This window comes from Opisthocomus hoazin, chromosome 21 (assembly GCF_030867145.1).
Source record: "Opisthocomus hoazin isolate bOpiHoa1 chromosome 21, bOpiHoa1.hap1, whole genome shotgun sequence".
Taxonomy (NCBI): Eukaryota; Metazoa; Chordata; class Aves; order Opisthocomiformes; family Opisthocomidae; genus Opisthocomus; species Opisthocomus hoazin.
The window spans coordinates 6,340,071-6,358,615 of record NC_134434.1 but is presented as its reverse complement, the minus strand read 5'-3'; the positions used below and the strand labels follow the sequence as shown (position 1 = coordinate 6,358,615).

The following is an 18,545-nucleotide window of genomic DNA, read 5'->3' as shown; positions in this document are numbered from 1 at the left end:
AGTATCATAATATTGGGCTTTCTACGTTTTGCAGCTGAGGCAAGCTGGGGAGCCCAAGGGGTCACATCGTGAAGGCTGCAAATTTGTGCCGTCCTCTTGGATTCCCTCTAAACCCTGCCCTAGCTGGAGGGCTGAGCGGGGCTGCTCTGGAAGCAAGCGAAAGTAGTAAAAGCACTACCTCCACCTCCAGCCCGTCGTGCCCTTCAGCACACGCTGGCTCGCAGCTCTGCGGTGCCCCGGGAGGAGACGTGCTCCTCCTGAGACGGTGGTTACCCACCCCACTGCGTGCCAGCTCCAACGGGAGCAAGGAGAACCTTGCAGGAAGGCTGACTGCAGTGGGTTTTCCCTCAGCTTCCTGCTTTATCTGTGTATTTACCCTCTGGTGACTTTTTGAGTCTCATTTCTTCCCTGCAATTGCTCATACTCGCAGCAGGAGATGGCTACTTTACCCCTAACCACCGCAAAGAGGAAAGCCATCCCGGCTGGAAAGCCATCCGCAGCTGTATGTTTAACTACTTAATCGTGACCAACATGGGAAGACATCCTGCCAGAAAATCTTGCCGACATCTCAGCACAAATGGAAAAATATGTGTGAGGAGAAAAAAACACGACCAAGTGCCCCCTGACAGCAACAGTAAAGCCCCTCTCTGCTAGCACCAGCAACTCGGTTTGCTACTGGGGGCTGATCTCAGCTGCGATCAGCCAACTTCCACCTGAAATCACCAGACTCCGTTTGTCCCGGCAGTTAATCGTATTTATTTGTGTGGAGGGTGTCAGAGAGAACCAAAAGGCAGCTGGGGCCCTGTGGGGCTCACAGGTGACCTCTGCTCTGGGCAAAACGCTGTTGGTGCTTCCCATACGCAGGCAAGCGGAGCTCGGTGTGATTCCCGACCCTCTCCTTTCAAGCCCGATTTTTAAAGACAATTTGGGGCTGCCAGGGTTTTTCAAAGCTGTCCCTCACCTCAGTCCCCGAGCGTTGGCTATTTCAATGATCACTTATGGCAGTGTCCAAGTGGAGGGAGAAGAAGAGCAATGAAAAGAGACTTTCCAAGGTGGGCTTGAGTGGAAAGTTATCCGGTGAATAAGAAGAGGCAGCTCTCAGCAGCTGGGAAGCGACCCAAAGACACACCAGCAAGGAAGAAGAAGCACAATTATGTGGGAAACAGAGCTGAAATGGGTTGAGGTGAGGATCCAGACATAATTTAAGGTCTCCCTGGGTCAGACAGTCATGGGAATCCAAGTGTCCTGAGTAACTCTCGGAGAGATGGCCCAAATGGCCTGTTATTATCCCAGTGTGATGCTCCTCCTTTCACATCCCAGCTAAGTCGCGCCCAAAGCAGAGCTACTGCAGCCTGGACGCACCCGCAAGCGTGACCTGGGCGGCAGTGGTGGCCTCCAGCCCCGTCTCCCAGTGAACCCAAGCCCTTTGCAAGGACGGAGTCTGGTTATAGCACAGACCACCCCGTGCCAGGTGGGATGTGCTCCATACAATGTGCAGACCACCGAGGAGGAGTCCTGCAGTAGTTTCACGCTCCACTTCACCTGCGGAAGTGGGTTTTAAAATGAAATTAAGCATCCGTATCAGTTTTCCTGATGCTCAAGATAGCACAGAGTCATATTTTCCATGAGAAACCTCAATTCCACAGGAAAGCAAGGGAGAAGTCTTGGTCTAAATGACAAGTCCAATCCAGTACCGCAACTTAATGCCGTAAGAGAAAGAGGAGGGAGAAAAAAAAGCCAACAAAACAGCAGCCCTCAACCACAGGACCTCACAACATTCATGTCAGCCATAAAATACCACAGCATTGAGATACTCTGGAGAGGTGATCCAAGAACCTAATTCAATAGAAATGTGTTCGCTTGCCAGTGGGTATTAATGCTGCAACAGACGGAGCTGCGCTGGTGAACCTTTTTGATAAAAGGCCATTTGGCAAACTTCAGAAATTTGCTTAAAATATATATGTATTTATTCAATAATAAAAAAAAAGAAAAAAAAAAAGCCATAAACCTCAGGCCTCTCTTTGTCTGAAACCAGTATTTGGGCAAACTGCGTGTAAATCAGATCTAAATATAGTCTAATTCCATTACAGGGCCCAGCAAGAAATGCCACAGGAATTATTCACTGCTTACAACTCACGTTCAAAAGGTACGTGCATTTCCAGCATGTCCTGCAGCCAGAGAGCACCTTAAACCCTGGCACCTTCACACCGCGGAGGTCCCAACACCTCTGAGCAGAGAGCACGAGGCAGCGATGAGGCTGACCCTCTCGATGGCACAACGCACGTCCCACAGGTTACGGGGCAGGAGACAGCAACGCCTGAGGAAATTCCGCAGCAGTTGCCACCCTTAACCCAGAAGATCTTGCCAGTGGCATTGGACAGGGGTGGGCACGCAGAGACAGGCAAGCATTTGGGTCAGGATCTTCAGAAATAACAAAGTTAGGTACCTTCCCGCCTTTAGAAAGCTGTGAATCAGGCGAGAGTAAAAAAGAGACTAGATGCTTATGGGAGCCAAACACTGACTCTCTACGCTCTCCCGCTTTTTGCCGGCTATTAGGTGCAGCAGGATCAACACCAGAAAGTCAGGAGAGAGGGAAGCCATGAAGCTCTGGAGCCCTAGCAGAAAAATCTCACTGCAGACCCTGTCCTTGCCAGCTCCAACCAGAGCTCTGGCTGAGTATACACCAGTGTCTGTGCTGCTGGGCGCTCATCAGCAGTTCAGCGCATCTGACCTCAAAGCCTCGAACTGCCTTGCATTTCCCCTGTCATAAGCCTTTATCAGCATTTTCTTCCTTAGTTATTCCTCTGTCCTAGACGTGCTCATAACAAACAGTCTCTAAGCAGCAGATGAAATTCAATAACCGGAATTATTAGTCACAGACTCGTCTCTGTCCCTAACATCCAGGGATTACTCTGTCCAAAAAGTCTCCTCTCCAAGGCACCACGACAGTAAAGCCACTCAGCTCCTGCAGCCCATGTGGAGCAGCCGTGGTGCATCCATTTCACTTAGGTGTTTGAAGTCATCACACAAACCCAAGAAGATTTTATCCTCACTAACTGACTCTTCACAGCCTCATTCTTGTCCCTTAGCAAATTTGTTAACAGCTTTTACATATTTTTTGCCCTTGATCTGACTGGAATCGCACCTGAACGACATTTCCAAGAGCATCTCTGATTTGCAGTCACCCTTCCAAGACCCTGGAAGTGCCACGATTCTCATACCTGTTACAAAAATAGAGATGCTAAGTATCCCAAATCACCAGTTCAGTGTTGGAAACCCTGTCTTCAGCATCTCCTTGTAATCCACCTCAGCTCTGAACCAATACACTGCTTAATGCAGGCACACTCACCATAAGCTCTGGGTATGTTGGCCGTTCTTTGGAATTCTTCTTCAAGCTTGAATGAGAAAAAAGGAGAAAAATGTTAAAAGTTACATTCTGTATGCAATTTAAGCAAGGCCATAAAATCATACCAGGACAAAAGCAAGGTTTTAAGTCCCTGTAGAGTATGTTCAACTACTGATCTATATGTTAAGCGAACAGCTTAGGTCCCTGGGGACACCTACAGCCAATACAGCCTGCACATGGGCCTCGTATGGTACACAGGGCTGGGTACACACAACTGCAGCGAGCTGAAGGTCAAACAAGAGATCTGGAGACACCATATATATGAGTCAAGACACTGCCTGTTGCTGGGGGCTGGTAAAATTGGATTTTTGGGTACTATCCAGTAGGCCAGTGACTAAGGGAATGGATACAGTCTCTAACCTCTGGTTGGGAGCCGTGACCGAGTGGCTCTGAAGCACGTGTACAACTATTTGTTTACCACCATGCTGTTATCAGTGGGGACGGTTACGTGGGACATCCTTTTTTTCTCCTCTCCTACAACAGATGGCTCTGGAGGGTTGTAGCTGGAAGTTATTTTGGTTTCCCTCCAGCAGAAAATAGCTTTTAAAAGACAGGACGTAATCTCTACTCACTTCCTGACACTGTATTTAGGGGAAAGACACTTGGACCAACTTGAAAAGATCTTCACACACGTACACGTCGGTGGCGGGGAAAAGGTGTCACACTGAGCAAAACAAAAGTGAGAACCTCGGCGATGATAAGTCGCTCCTCTGCTGGGATTTGCCGGAGCCCAGAGGAAGCAGAGGACACACACTGAATAGATATTTCCTGCTTGCTGTGTGTAGCGGGCTCATGTTTAGTGTCATGTTGTGAATGGACAGAGGAACCTAGTAACGATACGTGCCAATATTGCCGAACTGAAGGTACGGGATGTGTCACATCCTCTGAGCTGAAAAGCAGCCCAAGCCGAGATGCTAAGGTGAATCTGAAGGTTAGGCGTGTCCCGAAGCACGATTTGGGTATAATCCTCTTAATTTAGACCCCCTACAAACAAAAGGCTTGTTCCCAGGTTACTAATACCAGGAAATCTGGTGACAAGTTACTGAAATCAATGTTAATCTTCAGGAATGAAGAGCTGTATTTGGTTCTGATCCTGACTCAGACATCCCAGGGACCTCCCTGCAATGGCTGCAGGTAATCAGACTTTCGCTGCCCCAGACCGCGTGATTCACTCTGCGACCTCTTCAATTTGACAGCCCTAAGCCAGGCCAATCTCAACACCCCCAGCTGCTGTGACCCGGTTTGGTGTCAGAAGAAATCTCAGACTCTGCCAGTACAGAACCAGTGCAATCTGCAACCAAAGCTCACTTTCCCGAGTCCCTGTCACTCCACTGGCATCGGAGTGACATTAAGCAATCCCAGGGGACAGGATTTGCAAAGAGGGGAACTGCCACGTACTGCCCAAAGCATAAGCTTTCAAGACATGAGTGCTGCTCAGTGGGGTCACTGTTCTCGCCGCAACCACCAAGAACGGCTGTGGATATCCTACTCCTAAATCAGCCCACAGCTATAGCTGCAAGACACCGTGCTTGCAAAAGCAAAATATTCAGCAGGGAACAACAGCCTGCCTGGCACAAACAGGCAACTCTGCAATAACGAGGAGTGAGCCAGCAGCAGGGGAGAAAGGCAGCTGGTCCAAAAGCTCAGCGTGGGCCTTGCAAAAACGGTGGGCATTTTGTGAGAGGGTTTTTCCAAGCCAGCTCCCACCTCCGACAGACACAGAGCAGTGTGGGCACAGGCAGGTATTCCCCAGTGCAGGTCGGTAGAGACGTGCAGCTGGATCACGGGGACCTCAAAAACATGCTTGAACAAGAGTCCGAAGAATCTGAGTGCTGGTACTTAAAGTCCCTGGGCAGGAGTGGCTGATAATCCCCTTCCTGGGGCACAGCAGAGCCAGCCGGGCTCCAGGCCCTGACGCTGGCAGCTCGGGAACAGTCTCGCATTTCTGTATTTGTCGATCCATCGTCCTTTCTTGGCTACCGCGCAAACCCACCATCCACCTGCCAACTTGGCAAGCCGCGGATGGCACTGCAGCGCCTGGAAAATCGGAACGCCTCCCCGGCGGTTTCCAGGGAAGCTGGAGGAGAAGCAGTCAGGAGCCGCGGGGCCGCCGCCAGCTCCCTTCGAGCCATCCGACGAGGGCAGCTGCGAGTCTCCTCGGGTGCTGTGAGAGCCTGTGCTTTCCTGCAGCTCTCCCAGCTTCCAGACAGCACACAGCTGCTCCAACCCTTTTCCTACACCACAGCCAGATTCTCCCGCCGCTTCCAGCTCCCAGTCCCACGGGAAGCAGCACAGCAGCCAGAGGGCCCCGGTAGCAGGACGGCTGCCAAAGGGGCCATGGCGGGGTGAGCTCTGCCCTCAGAGCCGTGTCCTCCTGGGAGCGGGAGGCAGGAGGATTCGGCCATTCTGCACCCTGCTCCCCTTCCCTGCCCCGCGCCAGCCCCAGGGACACAAAGCGCCCGGCAGACCTGCCTGCCTGGCCACCCAGCCCCTGTGCTGCTAATATGGGGGCAAATGGATGAGAAAGTCTCCCAAATCCCTTCCTCCTGCGTGTCCCCACAAAGCGACCGAGCCTGTTCCTCAGCACCTCAGGCGGGGAAGAACCCCCACAGCCGCCATCACCGCTGCTCTGGCAAAGGGCATCCATTGCCTGCCCAGTGCCGGGCCCCAGCCCAGCCTGCATGGCTCAGCGAGGGCATGAAAGTCATCCCGTCCCCTGGGGGGGAAAGGTTTGTCCAAAAATTTGGGTTGTACACCAGAGAGATGCCAGTGTGGATGCCGGAGCCCGCCGGCGCCTGCCCTCCTCGGCCTCCCCCCAGCATGGCGGAGGCGAGCAGGGTCCAGGGCGAGCGAGGCCGAGAGGGTGTTTTACCATTGCGAGGTAAAATCGACGAACTCCGCCGAGAACTTCTCTGCCGGGAGCTGCGGCGACGGCTCCTCCACCACCTGCTTGAGCTGCTGGAAGGGCGTCCCCCAAGAGTCGTAGGGAAAGCGCAGGATGGCCAGCTCGATCTGGGGAGACAGAGCCCACGCCTCAGGCACCGGGCGCGGACACGCCATTGCTCGCCCTCCCGCCCCACGGATTTCACAGAATCACAGAAGGCTTTGGGCAGGAAGGGACCTTTAGAGGATTTCGGATTCCTGCGTGCCCATCCACGGATGTGGGTTTTTAGGCACTGCACAAATCCATGGCATCTCAATGTTGGCCACCATGTCCTGCTTAACCTCCCCCAGCAAAACAGAAAGGCCTGAGGAGACCCAGCAGTCTCCATCTTCAATGCCCCGCTGCCCTCGTGTTAGACGTCGCTTGCGAAAGGCGAGAAGTTAAAAAACAAAGGGTAACTGCGCTACAAAACGACTCTGCAAGCAGATGGATTCCCCCCGAACGCTGCGTGGGAGATGCCACCCATCCCTCCTCTCCTGAGGGGGCCTTTGCTAATTGCTAAGTGCTGGGAGGATTTTTTTTGCGCTTGAAATCCAACCTGCTCCGAGGCACAAGACGCGCGGCGCCGGACGCCTTCGCCTTAGCCCATGCTGCCATCTCCCGGCAGCCCATGGCTGCTGGCACCCACCAACGCGTCCGAAGGCAGCAAGGTGCTGACAGAGAAGCTCCGTCCTCCTTCCCCTCAACCCTGCAGCGCGCTCCCTGTACCCCCACAGCCTTATTCCCATTCCCACCCCGCCACCTTCCCAGGGAACCAGTGCCATCAGTGTCAGCAGGGCTGTGGAGAGGAAAATGAATCCACGAGCAATGCTCAACCCTCCTGGTATCGCCGCGAGCCCCCGGGTCACCCTACCATTGTGATCCCCAGGCTCCAGATATCAGATTTGACGCTGTACCCTTTCTGGTTCAGCTCCGGGTTAATTCTTTCAGGCTGTGAACAGAGACAAAGGCAGTTTAGGAACAGCGATGGCCCCATGTGCAGTGCCTGCACCCAAGGCTCACCGACCTCAGATGGGTCTTTCATGGTGGCAGGCCAGGACCACTTAGCCCACGCCACCAGCTTGCTCCCTTGGTTGTCACAGGGCCAGATCTGGTCCCACAGCCTTGCCAGTAAGGGCAGGTAATTAAATGGGTCACCACAAGCAGATGGTACCTGCACCAGGGATTGGGGTGGTGGAGCTGATCCAGCACATCTGGCACACGGGAGGTGACAAGTGCCAACTCTCCAGGACTGTTTTCACCCTGTGCAAGTGCTCCAAAGAGAGTGAATCCTGAACAGCAGCTCCCAGGAGTCTGCGGGACCCAATCCCTGGGGACTGTTTTTTCTCCCAGATGGAAAGTACTATTGTCCCCACAGGGTAAACGGCAGAAATGCAACACGGAGTAATTACAGAGCCTTCCCCAAGGTCACAGGGAGGTGATAAGGCAGCAGGAAGCTGTGCCCAGGAGATCTGATCTGACCCAGGAGATCCGTCTCCCCTCTCTGCCCCATTACAAGTGACTTCAGGGATACGTCTTCCAAAACGAGTCCCCAGGACACATGCCGGAGGCCGATCCTTCCCCCTTCGGGATGACCCGATGCCCAGGCTCATGTTCCTCTGGCTGTCCCACAGCAGCTTCAACTTACAGCCATGTAGGGTTTGCATCCTGCATCCATGGTTTTAGCAACCGAGTCAACGAGGTAACCGCTAATTCCAAAATCGCACATTTTCACCTGCCCCTGCGTATTGATCAACACATTAGAGGGCTTTACATCTGCAAGAAGGAACACATATCACAGTCACTGTCACGCTTGGGTGGCTGTGCCAAGCCAAAAAAAAACCAGCCACAGAGCTTCGCGGCAGCAGAGGGCACCAAAGGTGCCCAAGCAAACCCCCACGCTTTGTGCATGCCAGAAACCCGGCTGGCTGCAGACGCTGCGAGTCGGGGTGACCGCCTGTCACATGTCCTGCAAGCGTCCCTTCACTTGCAGACTCCCCTCTCTGCTTTTGGGGAGTGGGAGGTAACCCCACACGTAGCCGTTGTATCCCACCGTGCAGGGGATGGCCATGGCCATCAGAGCGCTCACGAGTGAACGGCTCAGCAGGGCTGAGGGCATCTCCAGAGAATGTCTGCAAGGGGCTGGAGCTCTGGAGAGTCCCCAGCTGGAGCTGGTCTCAGTGCCAGCAAAAGGAAAACGCCATGGGGAAGGGATGAGGGGTCGGCAGGAAAGGGTGCAGAGGAGCAGGGGTTGCAGGGGAAGGAGGGAGCAGTAAACTAAGACAAGGATCAAGACTTCAGAAATGGCCTCTAATTTTAAGGATACGAAGCTTGAAGGCAGTGTGATCAGCAGCAGGCGTGTGGGTGCTCCACACCTTATGGAAATCAGGCCAGTGTCTCATCTATTTATTACTGCCAGATTTATCTACTTCCCATCACGGCCTCACAATCCTTGGTGCATTCACACTTGCATCACTCTCCTGAAGGCAGTTATAACCACCAACAGAAAGGGAAATCAAGGCACAGAAAGAAGCTCGTGATCTCCAGGAGAGCACGGAGGTGCCTTCCTGCGCCGCGGGCAGTCCCTCCCTGCAAGGCTAATCCCAGATGAAATCTCAGCACAGCGCATGTAGCACAGGCTACCCCGTTTTCCCTTGTCCCAGGACTGGTCCTCAAAAGGGAGCAATCCTTTCCCTGTTGCCATCCTGAAATAAGAGGTCTCCTTTGCAAGAAGGTCCTCTGTCTACATGTGGTAAACTGCTAAATAGAAGAGCTGAAACACCACCAGAAGGAGGCCAGGAGCTGCTTTTGAGCCCAGCTTATCAGAATTGGGCAGTTTACAGTTCACTAACACCTGCTCTCTAATCAGCATTTGCAATCAAAAGCTTCAGGTATCCGAGATCCTCACCCATCTGTTACTGTGCTGAAATAAGACAATTTTCAGTGGAAATCAAGCAAGTAAACAGAAATCCACAAGCTGAGCAGCATTTTCCACCTACTGTAAATGATACAGAAGGCAGAAACTCAACCCCCAGCCACACGCAGAATGTACCAAATGTGAGTGCCTGCTGGAGCTGAACTCTATTCGCTTCAGATGCTCCTTTCCCCGGCAGTCACACACTCCAGAGAGGGCTTTTTCCTCCTCATGACAAATTGAAAATGACCCTTTAAAAATAAAGGTGTCAAGCAGCAACACTGCAAATTTGCTTCTTTCCAAGTGTGTTCATGGCACCTGTGAGACGCTTTAGAGGGGAATGTGTCAGAAGAGTTTAAGGAGGGTATTTATGACTTCACTTGAGGCTGTTTTAGGTGTCAAACCATTCTACCCCACCAGTGCTCCGAGAAGCTCACAGAAGGGGATGAGGATGGTTAGATCACCGCATGAGGCATCACGCTGGCATGGACTCGCCGAGCTAGGGGAGGAGCCTTCGCAAAGCCTCATTCAAAGCCCACCAAGGTCAGATGGAAAAGTCTGTTTCAATTTTGCAGAGGTGCTGAAGCAGACCGTGGATTTAGACCGTGCATTAGGGAAATGCAACGCAGGGGCACGCAGCCCTTTCTCTGCCAGCACAGTCAGGCTGGAGCTCGCTTCTCCTCCACCTCAGCGAAACGCTGGGACCAGCGCACAGTTTTTAAAGAGTAAACCAAGCAGACATTTCCTCTGACTTGGTTTTGCTAGTCATGAGATGCTGGGGAATATTTTTGCTGTCAAAGGCCCATTTCATCTCGGGTATTTTGGGAGCCCTGTGCCTGGCTGCAAGGCCAGCCCTTGCGAGGCTGAGAGCACACGGCGCAGGGCAGACAGACACCAGCATGGTCATGGCTGTGTGCCTGGCACTCACCTCTGTGGATCACGGAGAGCTTACTGTGTAGATGTTCTAGTGCTTTTACGATCTGAAACAACAAATCTAGAGTGAATCACAGCTGGCAGCACCATGATGAGGAGGAAATGCTAACTGGCTTCATCTGCCCCATCCCCACCAGACCTTCTTGGAGGGAAGGAACTGTATCTCCCACAACTCTGCACCCTCACAGCAGTCTGAGGTGATGGTGGGCACCCAAGGATCTCCCAGGGGCTCCAGGACCCTAATGAGAAGGCAGAGGAGCTGCAGGGACCTCCCCACATCTAACGCTGTGCCGCCTCTCAATTACCGTGTACAGGCACATTTTAGGGTATTTATGCCTTATAAATAACAACACCTCAGACGAGACACTGGAAGCCAGCTAGGAACGTTCCTGTGGGCTGGCCCGTGGACCATGCTCTTCCCAGTGCAAATACAGCAGGGAAACCGGGTCGTGTAGGACCCAGTTTAGAAGAGAAACACCCTCTCCCTTTCCTCCTCACCCTGCTAATACTCACAGAGACCGCTATTTTCCCTAAGATGTCCTCAGGAATCGTCAGGCCTTTGTCAATGACGTGTTTGTAGAATTTGTCCAGTGAGGTATCCATCAGCTCCATGCAAATCCACACGTCTCCCTGGAGGATAGAGAAAGCAAATGTCTGCCCATGGGAATGAAACATCCTTTCCTTTTCTTTCCTTTCACATGCAAAGGTCTTCTTTGGCACTTGCCTTTGCTGGCCTGTTTGCTTCTTCCCTGTCTCTTAAAAGTCATCCAGCAAAACTGTACTGGTCTTTCTCTTCCTCCATTCCCCACCTGGAATGAAGTGCTGTCCACTACCATTTAGGGTGTATTTTTTGCTGTCTTTTCCCAAAGCAGAGTGCCAGTGAATCAGGAGTCCTGAAAGTTATCAGGACTGAGGTTCCCTATACGCTCAGGTCACCGCAAATGCTCAGCCAGGAAATGTTCAGCTCTGCAGAGCTTAGCTTAAAACTTTTCAATAAATCTTGCTCTTCAGGGCTTTCGACATTTTCCCTCCATGTGGCTTTCTCACTGCAAGTCCGGACAACGTAACACTAATGGATCAGGCTGTGAGCCAGCTGTCCCCATCACTCCAACCCACTGCCAAGCCCCAACGTCTCGGCACAGGGGCCTCGCACATCCCCGGCACTGGGGCTTGGCTGCCCTTGGCTCCTCCTCGCGTGGGACCGCATCTCTCCTTGCTCGCCAAGAAGTAACTGTACGTGACAGATCCTTAGGCTGCGATTGAGCAAATCCATATTGTACCAAGTTTCCATGTCTAGATGGAGATTAAGCCCCTGGCTTGGAGGGAGTCTAGGCAAGGGAATTCAGAGCCTGGGAAAGGTTCCAGTTTCCCAGGAGCAGCGTGGCCGATCTGAAGGATCCATACCTCTCGGAAAAGTGCCCCGTAAAAGGTGACAGTGAAGGGGCAATCTACCGTCCTCATGGAGATATCCAGATCCATCAATAACCTCTTCTGTTCCTGACTGTTCACCGTGGCTCGGATCCGCTGGAAGACAAAGCATTTTAGGGTTGGCTGTCAGCACCTCTGCACAACGCTGCTGTGGCGGCAGGGGACTCAGCACAGCCATACCCGTGCTGGCCACAGTGCCTTGACATCGCGCCTTTCCCCTTTTATCACACCTCTTTGCGTCTTTTACCACCTTTTACCACATCTCTCTGTCATAGGCACATCACAAGCACAGCACCCGCAGTAGGAGCACCCCGGTGCCACAGAGGGCAACGGTGGCTGAAGGGGTCTGCTCACCTCAGCCCAAAGTGGAGGTGATTTTGCTCTTCCCTGCAAAAGCCACTGTTTCTGCAACAGCCAAAAGCCACCGTGGCTTGGGAGAGGAGAAGGAAGCAGGAAATTAAATGCTAGGCTGGTGGAAACCCATGACTTTTGGAGCTGCAGCGGACATCTATTTACATCAGCAGACTTCGGTCTCGAGAAAGGGCTCCAGCCCTGCAGCCAGAGCCCATGTTCTCCCCATGGCTTTGGAAGATGGACATTCCCCAGTCTCCCAGGGAAGAGATGTCATTTATGTGAAGTACCTGAAGACCTTCAGCTGGGAAGCACCACAAAGGGCCATGACACAGTCCAACATGAGTCACACGCGTATTCCTGGATCCTCGGCCAAAGAGGCTTGAGGTCAGTAACATGATATAGAATTGAACTGTTCAGCATCGTAGATGCAAGCAAGAGCCTGAACCCTCTTCAGATCTTCCATCATACTCAGAGAGGTCTTTTGCAGTTTGGTGAACACCAAAGCAAATGAGACCAAACGCAGAGCACAGAGGCCCTGAGACACATCCCAGCATCCACAGCAAAGTCTATCCACAACGGAGGAGCTCAGAATTTCCCTTCAGTTTGCTCATAGCTTCCAGCTCTGCATCTTTTTTAGCTTTTTTCTTATTCTGAAAGGAAACTTCAGCTAAAATTCAGCCAAGCGAAAACTGGTCCTTCCCAAAATACAGATTTTCCCATGACTATTTCCCTAAGCTGCAAGCTTATGAGTCTAAACTGTTGTTATGAAAACTTTTCATAATGGCACCTACAAGCCTGTCATGAATCAAGATCCTACTGTACCAGACAAAACGTGAAAACCCCAACAAAAATTTCCTGTTCCAAAGAGACTAAAAAATTCCCAGCTGAAGAAAATTATCCTATGCAATTAAATTTACAGTAGACTCTTGAAAATGACAATTATTGTGCAGAGCTCTGAATCTGAGGATATATCTACATTAGAAAAAAATACTATATTTTAAAAAATATGGCAAAAAGCTTTTGAAATCCTAGTGAAAACAGGTTTACTGCAGACATAGGTGAACGATATGTTTATGTGTATAATGCTGGAAACACATTGAGCATCATACTTTCAAAATACACTCCTTTTCTTCATTAAATGGCCCAAATCTACATCGGCACTCTTTGCCCTTGTGTAGTAAGAGGATTTCACACAGAAAGAAGTCAATCCCAGTAAAGACAGGCATCAGAACAAGCGAGATTAGAAACGTGCACAAACAAGAGTGCAGAGGGTGTCCACACACAACGATACAGACAGAAAGCACCTCGGGAGGTTCACTCTACCTTCACAGCCATGATCTGCCCGCTGGGCATGTGCCGCATCTTCTCCACCACCCCGTAGGCACCTCGTCCCAGCTCAGAGATGGGCTCCAGGTCATCGGCTTTCACCTCAAAGTTCTGCGGGGGGGAAAAACAACATCAGCGCAAAGGTGGCCTCTGTGCGTACGTGCTATGCAAGGAGCAAAACGCCCTGCTTGGCACATCAATTCACCCCTCTGCATCCCCCTCCTCCCTTCATGAGGCTAGAAACAAAATCCTGGTCCTCATAGGCTGTCGGGAGGATTAACTACCGTGCAGCAGTTAGTGGAGCTGTGAAGAGGACATGCCTCCAAAGGGCATGAGCAGGGAGCCTGCGTCGACGAGCATCCTGAGCAGGGCGGGCGCAGGAAGGACCGCTCCTTGGGTGGGATGCTCGCCCCCGGCCACCCGCACCCACCCGTCCCTCCCAGCCACCCTCAGCTGCTCCATCCTCCAAGGGCTGGGATGGGAAACACCCCGGCAGCTTCTCCCCTAGGAATCACCTTCAGCCTTATTTATTTTTCTTTGCTTTCCATTCTCCTCCCCCCACAAACAATCATGGAAACATCTCCATGATTTTTAAAGACTGGAAAAGCGTATTTCTCCAGACCTGCAGAGGGGCCAAACACCAGCCGAGTGTGCCCCATTTTCAAATCACGGAGGATGTATTTTGTCTAGCATTTGAGATCTCCTTCTCCTGGCCTTACACAAAGAATGACTTTGTTTGGAGCCCTGCGTTCTAACCTGCCCTTCTCCCTTCTGCTGTGATATTGTGCAGCACCTCTATTTTTTGCTTATTATTATTTTTGGATGTTTAAAATATGCCTTTGCTACTAAAACCAGCCATTCTGTTTGCTGAACGCACAACCACGTCAGTCAATCATCCTACAGAAAGAAGCGGGTTATAATGAACTGATTCACAGCGCCTAATCCCACACCGCTTTTTGCCGGCACAGCAGAAAAAACCCTGCAGCCTGAGATGTGCTGGCCAGGGATGCCACGGCGCACGGGGCCCGTACACTGCGCTACTGTGCGCTCGGGCTCCCCATCATTCACTCATAGCCACGTCGCCTGCAAAAGGAGCCCTGACTAACATTTTTGTGCTACGGCAAAGATTTAAGCATCTCTGCCTGCCTGACACTGCTCCTGCCGTTCAACGGGACCCTCTCCAAAAAAGCACTTTGACTCTCTAAAGGCCACTCTTAAATTTAACAGCAAAGTTTAAAGGGAAAGGAGGGAAAGTGGCTTTCCCTAGGGATCAGGGGTGAGCATAGAAAGGCTGGTGGAAGAGGGAGCACACCCTAAAGCAACCTGGCTGGACAAACAGGCAACAGATCTATGGGAACTGCAAGCCACGGCATGTCAGCCCCTCCGAGAGAGCCACATATCGGCGTCTGTAAAAAAGACCAAGCTGTGGCTTTTACAAGCGCGCTGCTCTTTGCACCGTCCAACACGGGCTCTCTGCCTCCGTGCATGGAGCCTTTTTGGAGCGCTTGAGCTTTTCCTCGTCCCTGGGACTGCAGGGGAGAAATGATTTTCTTGGAGCGGGCGCTTGCTCTAGCAGCAGGCATTTTCTCTGCCTCGGTGCTGCACCATTTTGCTCCAGAGGCATCTCGCACTCTTTCCACCTTCCAGCCCCTGCTCCATGCCAGGGAAAATACAAAATCCAAAACGAAGGAAAAGCATCCAAAGATAGACATTATAAAACACTATTGGATTAGCATTTCACTTCATAAATTAACTCGCTGACACCGAGGCCTATCTTTTGCACCTAATAAATTTATTGCCCAGCTTTAAAGCATTTGATGAATGCTGCTGTGCCATTTTCTCCTATCGAAATAGCCGTCCTCGGTTTTGTTTTTTCCCTATTTTTTTAGAACATCAGGTGGACTGGTTTCCATGCTGTCAGAAGGATTTGCTTCCAGGACAGGAAGATCTACCCTGAGTTAGACTCCTGGTGAGATGGCCTTCAGTATTAGCCAAGGGAAATGCTTTGGATGAAGGCTTTAAGTCAGCAAAGGAACCGCAAGGGAGAGTAAAATCTGCTGCTAGCAACCCCATTGTTTTATAATCATTATTTGCAGGGGATTAGCTGCACCTTCTTGAGGCAAGGAAGGAATTCCCAAGGTGGAAAACATGAAGGGGACTCAGGTGTCACCAGATGCAAAGGGTGAGCGTTTGGGGGCACGTTCCTCGGAGCGGTCATGCGGCAGCAGGCCATGGGGCCATCGGTCCCACGCAGACAGCCCTTGCTGGAGAAGCACAAGCCCCTCGTCGGCTCTCTGGGACTGGGGCTGGCTGTCAGGGCTCCCACAGGCTCCCAGCCTGGCTCTTCTTAGCTCTTATTCATCCAGCAACTGCCTTCCATTCCAAGGAAAATGGGCTACATTTTTTTTTAATAGTTGGTGTTCACTAATCTGCCTTTTTTTGGGGGGGCTGAAGTTAAGCAATCCCACGAGCAGCCCGCCTGGACAAGCAGTCAGCATCACAGCAGCCAGTCTGTGATGGTCACCTCTCCCCAGAGGTCTTCTCCCCATAACTCCTAGTCTTACCTCCTCGCCAATAGAGATGCAGGCTTTAGAGTCTAGATCTCTGGGTGGCCTGCAGGAGAGAACAGGGAAAAGATGTGAAATATTCCTCACAAGGATCCATTTTTCCTCAATGAGTAAACATCCCTCACGGTCCCCCAGGCCATCCCCTCGCACCTTCAGGCCAGCAGCCCTCGCAGCCCTGAGCAGCCTATCCAGTCTCCTAGCTGTGCAGGATCAACAGCTACAGCCAAAATCCACAAAATCACCCCAAAAAGGGGTCAGGAAGGAAGCTGCTGGAATTGGCATTTCTGATGTGCCACGTCCCCGTGCACGAACCCAGAGAGATTCATTGCAAAAGGCAAGCCAGGTGGCAAGCACAAAATCTCTGCCAGCCGGAACAAAAAATGGATTAAATGGGCATAAAGGTCTAAAACCACTGTAAATGATTACTGAAGTTATACAGCACGGGTTAACAGGCTAATAAAAGTCAATCTTCAAGGAAGCAAAGAAAGCCAAGCAGGCTGGAGTTGCACAAATTGCCTTAAAAACACAGGGTTTTCTTTTGCAAGGCCAGGTTATGTTGGGAAGGGGATGCATTTTTCTGCCTTGACCAAATGCATGTTAAACTGGGTGGTAGAAGTGCCACATTGGTTAAAATTGGGTGCCCACCCTGTTTTCTCCTTTTCCTGGGCACATCATGAGGCAGCACGAGACGTACCAGAGGCAGTGCTGGGTAGAGGGCAATGGGCTGAGACCCCCTGGTTGTACTTGGGGCTACAACAGACATACAAGGGCTCTTGAGTTACTATCCGTACTACGCCAAAATTAACCTGCCCCTGTCCCTCATCAAGGGTCCCCGTTATCCCCGCCCGGCAAGCACGGGCCCCGGTGCTGGCCGTGACCGGCCGCTGGCCCCTGGCCGTGGCAGCGCAAGCGCTAGCAAAGGCTGGAAGGCAGCTGGGGTTCGTGGTTTTCTTTTTTATTCTGCCTTAGTGTTTGCAGACTTACGTGGAGCTTGCCTGTGGTTGCTCAAATGCTTCTTTAGGAATTTTCAGCCCAGGGTTTCTCTTCTTGCCTGTGAAACAAGAAAGAGGCAGAATTAAAGAAAGGCACTTTTTTTGTTGTTGTTGTGTTTTAATTTGCAAAACACAGCTTGTCTATATTTGTTGACCTTCTTTAAAGTAAACGCCCGGCCAGGCTGGTGGTGTAGACTCAGGGCACAGAGTTCACAACATAAAGTGCCTTTGTTCAGTAACGCTTCACTAAGACCTGCAAGGTCTGGTGCCAGCTTGGTACAGAAAACAGGCAAGAGCCCTGGTAAAGGCAAGCCATGTGCAAATGCAAAGTGAAAGGCATTTCTCCTTTGGCAGCTCTACCCATGCAGGAACCCTTAAAATGTTTCTTTGATTTTAAACCATTCCAGATACATAACTGCAAAACCTGGCAGGATTAAAAATATTTTTAAAATTAAATCTGAAAGTCCAGAACCAGATTCTGATCCTCTTTAAATGGATGTTTTACCTCTTGGTCATTAAGCAAACCCAGCAAAAAATAAAGCAGAATAAAGTTTGCAGGCTTCAAAGCCATTTGTTTCTGTTCACACCGACCAGCCAAGCTTTTCCGAGCTGGATGAAGCTCAAGCTCTGAAGTAGTTCAAATGCAGGCTCTCCTGTAAAGGGGGTCCAAGCCGGCAGACACAAGAGTCAGGCAGACTAGAGAAATACAAGAACCTTTTTATGACTAAACATATACAGCCACAGTTCAGCATGGGGTTTTGAATTCATGGATAAAATAACCAGAAAACATAAGTCATGTCACCAGAACCCAAAAGTAAACATCTGGCTGTTTGGCTGTGCAGTAAAATCCCTGGTCCCCCAAAACGGCACAAGCATCTAATTTAGGCGTTAAACATTTTTAACCGAACAATTTATATCAATTACTGTCTTTCTTTCAAGCACAAGTTTTATTCTCAATTCCCAACACTCTCTTTCAAACTTTACCAATACATGTTTGAGTTTGTTTTTCCTCTTGACACGAACTCATGTCAATAGGTGTCTGTGCACCCCAGTGCCGGAGAGGTGCCAGATCAAAGTGCAGGCACCCAGAACTGAAAATGACCTTTTTGAAGCAATTAGTCAATTCAGATTGCCAATCTTACGGGGTTTTTATCTTTTTTTTTCTTTTTTTTCCTTGTCTGCTCCAAAAGGCAGGATCACACTTGCTCCTTTTGGCAAGGAGTCATTCCAGGATGGGACAGGCTGCAACAGCCCAGCTGACACCTCGTGGGAAAAGCATTTATTGGAAACCACTGTGCACACTCGCTATTGTTATTAGATATCTACTGAGCTGCAAATTTACAAAAGGGGAAAAAAAAAGGCCAGCTCTTTGCTCCAAGCAGCCTCCAGTCTAGCACAGCAAAGGTAAAATAAAAGAAGCAAGGTCACTCAGAAGCATAAAGAACAGCTCTCGGTTTTCCCAAGAGGTAAAAGCTGGTCTGTAAGGAAGTAAAAATCATTGTAAAAACAAGTGGAGGAATTTTTACAGTTAGCAGAGCTGCTCTTTGACCCTTTTCCTTCTAGTTTCCTTAGCTGTACTACAAAGGTCTCTAGAAGGCACAACGGAGAAGCAAGCCCTGCTGAGCGAGATGCTCCAGCTACCATCTCTTGCCCAAGCTGCACCAAGCACACATCGGATCCAACAGAATGCTGAATGGGTAAC

General features: G+C 50.8%; 1 protein-coding gene across 1 annotated transcript in view; it reads right to left on the bottom strand.

Moving 5' to 3' along the window:
• Positions 1-18,545, bottom strand: part of MAP2K6 (mitogen-activated protein kinase kinase 6) — a 54,678-nt gene that overhangs the window by 11,665 nt on the left and 24,468 nt on the right. Inside the window, exons 2-11 of the mRNA XM_075440601.1 lie at positions 16,836-16,902; positions 15,849-15,897; positions 13,282-13,395; positions 11,581-11,700; positions 10,690-10,806; positions 10,172-10,223; positions 7,978-8,105; positions 7,204-7,281; positions 6,279-6,418; positions 3,350-3,395 (exon numbers count right to left, since the gene is read on the bottom strand). Of these exons, the coding sequence (XP_075296716.1) occupies positions 3,350-3,395; positions 6,279-6,418; positions 7,204-7,281; positions 7,978-8,105; positions 10,172-10,223; positions 10,690-10,806; positions 11,581-11,700; positions 13,282-13,395; positions 15,849-15,897; positions 16,836-16,902 (911 nt within the window). The remainder of the gene's footprint in view (positions 1-3,349; positions 3,396-6,278; positions 6,419-7,203; positions 7,282-7,977; positions 8,106-10,171; positions 10,224-10,689; positions 10,807-11,580; positions 11,701-13,281; positions 13,396-15,848; positions 15,898-16,835; positions 16,903-18,545) is intronic.